Here is a 7,053-nt window from a genome sequence, read left to right as displayed (position 1 = left end):
GGGCACTTGATGGCAAAGCTCAACTGGAACAGGCAGTAAAAGAAGCAAAGATGAGACTCTTGAGTTTTTCAACAGCTTACAAAATTGATATCAGATTTGTCCATAGTAAACAAGGATTAGATGAGAAATAAGCAAAGGCAGACCTGGAGTGTTTAAAGGCATAGTTCTGCAAATGTACCCAGTTTTCTGCCTTACCCCTAATGTAATCCATGAGCCAATATGTTATTCAAAGATTGCATCTGTATTTTTTGCCAGAGTTATGAGTAATGGAAACTTGTGCACAATAACACAGTGATGCTGAAACAATATTGATTTTTCATCAATATTAGTATTTTGGTTGAGGCTGATATTCCAGTGTCAACACTAAGTAAAATTAGTTAAACTGTCAGTGAAAGTCACCAGCTCTCAACAAACATAACATAGAATATACTGTACATTGATTTATAAACATCATTTATACTTTATTTATATACTATACTTTTTTTTACTTTAATAATATGAGCCTTGCTATAAGGGTCCTGATTCAAAAAACAAATGCTGGTCAAAACCAAAAAAACAGAAAACACTGGCTTTAAAACACAGAAACTCTGGCTTGCTGGTTAATCAACATGACAATGACAGTTCAGGACGTGAAAATACTTAGCAATCAGCTTTACCATACATTAAGCATGTGTTGAGTGACTGGTTGCTATTTGGATGCCAATTGAATTTAAATAAATTTATGAATTTATAAAAATTATGAATTTGTGTGTTTTGGGGGCTTCCGAGCTGACTCGATTATTGGGAGATTGTACATTAGATCACAGGTGATGCCGCAGCCACCTGCGGCCAGGAGTCCTAGAGAGTACCCCCCAATCACTCAGCTGGCATAACAGAATTAGCTGTAAACACTGTCCAAGAATGTTGAGCTCCACTCAGGCATTGCGTTAGCAGCAGTTTGAATATGAATGGAGACTGGAGAAAAGCGCATGAACATAGAAATGACAGAACAACTGGTTTAAAGTGAGCATGTGATCATTTTGGCATGAAGTTAGCACCATGCTAAATGGAGTATAAGCTTCTATTAGCAAATTAATTTAAAGGGTGTGTTCAGAATCCTGCAAGAAACAACACACATTTAAGCAAATCTTTGGCTTTATTCAGCAGTACAAAATACAACAGCTTGATATAAAATTACATACAAAAGACATCAAAATTCAGTCAGTGCGAGTGAAACTGTGACAACCCTCATTATACAGAAACTCCAATGACAGTTTATGCTAAAACCAGGCGCTAGCTTGATTTTCCTTTTTTGACTATTTCTCAAATTCTGTCTGAAGTCCGAGGCAAAATGACTGATTTTCTGCAGGGCACATCTGTAAGCCAGAAATGACAGAATGCCAAAGCAGCTTGTTCCACTTAGTCACAGGTATTGTAGGAGTGCTATAGCTAAAACAGTAACAATACAATCTAGTCTTATAATGACAAAAGAGACAAATTAAATAAAAAAGGGGTGCAAACACAGTCAATATGCTTATATCAATTTACACAAAAGTGTGTAGAATTTTATTTCTACTTCATTTCAGCTGATAAATTGTTTTATCTCAAGGGGCAGATCAATTTAAACATTGCACTTGGAGGTTTAAGGTTTTTTTTATGCAACATACAGAAGTATTACAAATTTCTGTCTACTATTTTTTGTGTTCAGTTCACGATATGTGACATGTGCTTAAACAGTTAGCATTTGTTGTTTGAAATGATTTTTTGTCCCTTAGTAACATTGCTCTCCAATTAAGAAATTTAAATCTCATACATACATTACTTTTAAGTCATTTACAGACATTTCTGAATGCCCATATTGACAACCACAGACAATAGGTATTATTTTTGCATAAGCAATCATAAGTGTCTATATATGATTTAGAAGCACTTTATATTACATGAACGTACACAGTAGATTTCTTCAAATAAAGTGTTACAGGGTTTTTCTTAAAAAGCACACCTTCTGGTTCAATGGCAACATTACCTTGGCTAGCATTAACATTAGCTAATTACAGCCATGACGTTACCTTGGCTAGCACAAACCATGTTACCAGTAGCATGGTAGAAATAACAGCAAAACAAATGCTGCCCTTAGTACTTTAGCTAATTGCAATTTTGATTGCAATTTAATTGCAAAGGCCGAATTAGAGGGTGCACTACTTTTAAACGTTATGCATGCATATAGCCAGCACAATCTGCTTTGATGTTTTTAAACCATGCATTCATGTTGAAACAAATGTTACCTTTTGTGTTATGAGAGTGCTTATGAGAGAGCACCACATGTTATCCACATGCCTTTCCTGTGGTCCCTTGTCGAATGCGGAGGAAAAGCTAGTACTTTTTGATATTTGTGTGCCCCTTGGTAATAAAAATGACAGATTTGGTCTTTGTTGTGTTTTGTTTTTCTAATTTCATTGACAATGCTCTTTAAGAATGGCTATGTTAATGTCTTAATATTTTACATATTTTACAAGTGCAGACATACTTATTGCACTGGAACAACAAAACATCCTCAGGTCATATGATATACAACTGGATTGGACTGACTGACATGGTGCACTTATCAGCTGTACTATAGCTGAGCACTTCTGAGGTATAGAGAACTATAATACTCAACTGTGCTGTGCTTTCACTAAACATGAACTGTCAAGGCCCATTTAAACGAACTGAGCATGAATAATGTATAGTTCATGTATATTGTCCATAGCACCAGTTAATATTCAAAGCAGCTGTTATAATCTGTATCCAACCCTTCAAACTGAACTAATGTTGATGTGGTGTAGTGATTTTATGAATAAACCTATCAGCACCATTCATGTTATTATACACATAAGTATAAGTACATTTTTCTTGTTTTTTCTCCAATAAATGAAAAACAATATACGCGTCTCAGTACCTGGTATAAAAAGTATGAAAATAATTTATAGTCATTAAGAAAAAAAACTAAATCAAAAAGGGTATATTTTAAATAGTTCCATATATACAAATTAGGGTAATTTAGGAATGTTGTGCAAAAAAAACTCCGAACTGGAGAGCGTCTCTGTGACGTGCTTCCTGCCTGCTGGTTTATTTGAACCAGTGCAGGTAGTTTGAGTTCACAGCAGGGACACACATGTTGTTGCTGCATGACCCCGCATAGCTGGGGGGGCACATGGAGCATGGCACACCAACTTTATATGGAGCTTCGCCAATCCAGTTACCTCTGCAAACAAACACAAAACCACAGGAGCAGCATTAAAAACATTATATTAAGATGCTTCTGTGGTGCATTTCATACTGCCGGACAGGTGCCCACTGAGAAACACAGCATCTTTCAGCAATATTAATAACTGCCACAATTAATAAATATGCATTCTCTCTGATTTATATACTTATAGACATGATTCTTCAGAAAAGCAAATATAGCTATATTGCCTACTTCTATTGTCCTGCCATCAATTTCCACACTGCATGCAACATAAAAAAATGTAGTTAATGCTTCAACCACAATTTATTGTCATTTATCTATTTTTTCCATGTAGAGTTAATTAATTTTCACTTTTTCTTCAAGACTGAGCTCTTAGTCTTAGTCAGTGTCAGTTCAACTATTCTGTAAATGCTTTCCCCAAGTCTTCAGTTCAATGGGATTAAAATAAGTAGGCCAAAAGTCAGTCATAAGTGGGGTCACATAAATTGTGCTGCTTAAATTCCAGAAATGAGACGAAATTCCATTAAAACTGCACTCATGCCAGGAGCTTTCAATCCAAAACATGCTCTGCAAGATCACACCAAAGTGTTTTCTGAGTCCTTTGAAGCCAAATTTCAGCAACTTCATGTGAGCTATGCAACTTAATGAGAAATTGTCACCTGTGTGTGTACATGCACACTTACTTTGGTGAATAGTTGCACACCAAGTATGTCGCTCTTTTCCACACCGACCCCCACACGTTCATGTTATGACATGTATGGACGGCACATCCAATTTTATTCGATGTTGCCCATACCATCTGCCCAAACAGAATCAGAAGAAGAGCCATGAATAAGAGCTTATTCAAATGTGAACCACTGGAACCGAACTGATGTTACTGCACAAAACATGTTATTATAAATGGTAGACATGAAACAATAAACTCACTTGTGTATAATGTGTGCACATGGGCCCGTAGCACTTCAGAGGACATCTAGGATTGCAGTCTCGAGGGTAGGGGAAGGAGTAGTCTTTCACTTCATCATACCAAGGCTTCACAAGCTGCAGAATGGATCTGTACCTTTAGCCAATCCACAAACCACATTGTTATTGAACACCACAGAGGAAACAGATGCTCATGAATGGGTACTGACCTATCTATGCTATTTCATAGCTACTGCTGTGAGGTTAGTACAAATCACATTCAGACTTCTTAGAAACTTTAGCACAGCTAAATATTGTACTCTAAATGTAGGTATTGTAATATAAACTGAGGTGTGAGTTACAGTCTCTCATTAGGGCTCAATAGGCAGTGTTTTGTACATCTCACAACATTACCTGTAGAAGAACATATTGATGGGGGAAGCCTGGAATATATATATATATTTATTTGTATACAGGTAAGATTTTTATACACACCTCCCAGTTCTTACAGAAAGATTTTGACCCAAAAATCTTAGAAGGTGTCGAGGGCCATGCTCCCAAAGACACGTAGAGGCCCATTCTTCTGCTCTCTTAGCCAAGGTTTCATCCCACACCTGGAAGCATTGAAAAAAAGAGCTCAACTTGGTGCATCAGTGAGACCTTAAGCTTAAATCTCAAACGACACTAATAAATTTACAGTTAATGTATGAATGATGAACAATGAATGCTATGAATAATTCATAGTATATATCCAATACTGAATAACTGATAGTAGATACTCAATGATTCAGTAACATATTCAGTAACTACTCTTAACCTACTATGAAAGATTTCATATCCCATAGTAAATACTGAATATCTGAATATTATTACACTAATAATAAGCCTGGGGCTGAGGCACAGAAGCTCTGCAACAGCACTGGTCCTTCCGGGGCGTTTATTTTTGAAATTCCGTCTTCACCAATGACAGCAGTACAAGCTCTCAGACTTAGCACTGCTCCAAGAAAGACGTCCTAGGCCCATTTTCAGGAACATGCACAACACTGCTTAATGACTTTTTTTGAAAAAAGATTTTCACTGAAATCCACACATGCTAGCTGTTTAGCAGCAGGACAGTGGAGGAGTTTAGCCAAGCAGCTTTGTGCACAAATCTGGCAGGCTATATAAACGTTAACGGATACTGGAGAGCTTAAAATGAGAAGGAAAGCATCTGGCTATGCAATAAAAAGGACAGATTCTGTCTGTGTTAAAACTTACCTTGCTTTCTATGAGCAGGAAGGGAAACCTGATCATGTCCTCACCATTACCAAATTCACAAGCCAAAAAAAAAAGCCTGAAAACTTGCCTATGGTTGCATCACCAGCCAAGTCTGGCTGAGAGATACAGTGTCTAGCAAGGAAAGCATGACAACTGCTTCCAAAATAAATCTGCTTAGTCCAGTAGACCAATGTAGACTAATGAAGATCACGCATGGGTTGCAGGGCAAAGTGAGAAACCAAGCCTACCATGCTGGCTCCCTAGCAGAGCTTCTAATGATGGCCTTGTGCCATTACAATCACCCCTGAGCTATCCGATCCAGGTCCAGGTAAAATTATTAAAATATGCCATATTTATACACACACACACACACACACACACATATGTATAGATAGATACATAGATAGATAGACAGACAGACAGACAGACAGATAAATGGAAACATTTATTTTAATTTTAATTTTACAAATAAATGCTTTTGTGTGACACAGGGGGCGTCTGGTCCCCATTATGTGCTAAATACATTACTGCACACACATACACACACAGCGAGCAGGAATCTGAACCCAGTGAACCTTATCGAGGTCGTCCAGCTCTTCGCGCACACACGTGATAATCATCACCATCTTATTTTAGCTAACATCTCGCACAACAAAATGACTAAACAAGAATAAAAAGCTAATAAAAGAAGACTCTTACCATGTACTCCATGTTAGAAGCCGGGGGGAAAACCTTTCCCCGGACTTTGTTGTGGTACTGCAGGATGGCTAGCATGTCCTCCTGGGAGATGGAGCGTCTCTTTCTGCCGCGCGGGGGAAGCGCCACGTCCGAGACGGGCAGCGGTGCACCGAGCCCGGCTGGAGTGAGCGAGGAAGCCACGGTGGAGTTCAGCGCGTACACTCCACACACGCCACACCACAGGCACAAGAGCAGCATGTCCACAGCCAAGCACGTCTCATTCATCATCAGCTTCATGGGCTTGCACTTCAAAGGGCTTCTTTTGTTTTCTGCAAGGTTGCAAACAAAAGCATCTCATCTCATCTGTTCTCATGCGTTTTGCAGGCAAGGTGTGCACCCTGAGTGCAAGCTGCGATGCAAAGAGAGAGTTTTCCCAACACTTACACTTAGATATATGTGGAAGTGCATCACACATGTGCAAAGATCATTTGAACAGTAGTAATTAGCATGCCATGCATTGATCTCTATATCTAGTTTGTGAATGCTCTTCTAAAATGAAAGTCTCTACCTTGAATGAAATTATATTGGTTTTGCAGGAATACTCTCTCTCTCTCTCTCTCTCTCTCTCTCTCTCTCTCTCTCTCTCTCTCTCTCTCTCTCTCTTTATGTGTGTGCAAGGCTTTTTCAGAGCTCCTCCTGTCCTACAGTTCTGGATGACTCCCCCTTTCAGAGAGGGGCTGAAGGGTTTATATACCCCAGAGGTACCAGTACAGGAAGCCTTTTAGCTTTTGAAGGTGCAGAGTCCCACCCCATCACCTGAAACACATCATTTGGAGACGTAATGCTTTGTTTCTTTTATCCATTTCCTGGCAGATTTCGACCCGTCTTAATCAAAACATCTGCTTTTGGTTTGCACAGCTGGCAAGAGTAGAAAAGAAAACATAAGATAAGCAAGAGAATAATCCGCTGACCCCGAAAGCACAGATCAGCTCTGTGAGAGTCAGGGA

The 7,053-nt window shown here is 38.7% G+C and overlaps 1 protein-coding gene across 1 annotated transcript; it reads right to left on the bottom strand.

Annotated features, from left to right (window-relative positions):
- Positions 1 to 1,164: 1,164 nt before the first annotated feature.
- On the bottom strand, positions 1,165 to 6,733 carry pi15a (peptidase inhibitor 15a). The gene is made up of 6 exons (XM_072657330.1): positions 6,615 to 6,733; positions 6,068 to 6,375; positions 4,607 to 4,725; positions 4,136 to 4,268; positions 3,892 to 4,007; positions 1,165 to 3,223 (listed from the first exon to the last, which is right to left on the bottom strand). The coding sequence occupies exons 2-6, from the start codon at positions 6,341 to 6,343 to the stop codon at positions 3,088 to 3,090; spliced, it is 780 nt and encodes a 259-aa protein (XP_072513431.1). The 5' UTR covers positions 6,344 to 6,375; positions 6,615 to 6,733; the 3' UTR covers positions 1,165 to 3,087.
- Between the last annotated feature and the right edge of the window lie 320 nt (positions 6,734 to 7,053).

Source organism: Salminus brasiliensis, chromosome 1 (genome assembly GCF_030463535.1).
Source record: "Salminus brasiliensis chromosome 1, fSalBra1.hap2, whole genome shotgun sequence".
NCBI classification, from domain to species: domain Eukaryota; kingdom Metazoa; phylum Chordata; class Actinopteri; order Characiformes; family Bryconidae; genus Salminus; species Salminus brasiliensis.
This window is presented reverse-complemented; position numbering and strand designations above follow the sequence as displayed.

Excerpts from the sequence above, each read along its gene's own strand:
- pi15a (XM_072657330.1), bottom strand. The coding sequence starts at position 6,343 with ATGAAGCTGATGATGAATGAGACGTGCTTGGCTGTGGACATGCTGCTC. Across the intron at positions 4,269-4,606 it reads CTTTCTGTAAGAACTGGGAG|GTACAGATCCATTCTGCAGC; the intron begins GTGTGTATAAAA and ends GATTGGCTAAAG. Across the intron at positions 3,224-3,891 it reads GTGTGCAACTATTCACCAAA|AGGTAACTGGATTGGCGAAG; the intron begins GTAAGTGTGCAT and ends GTTTGTTTGCAG.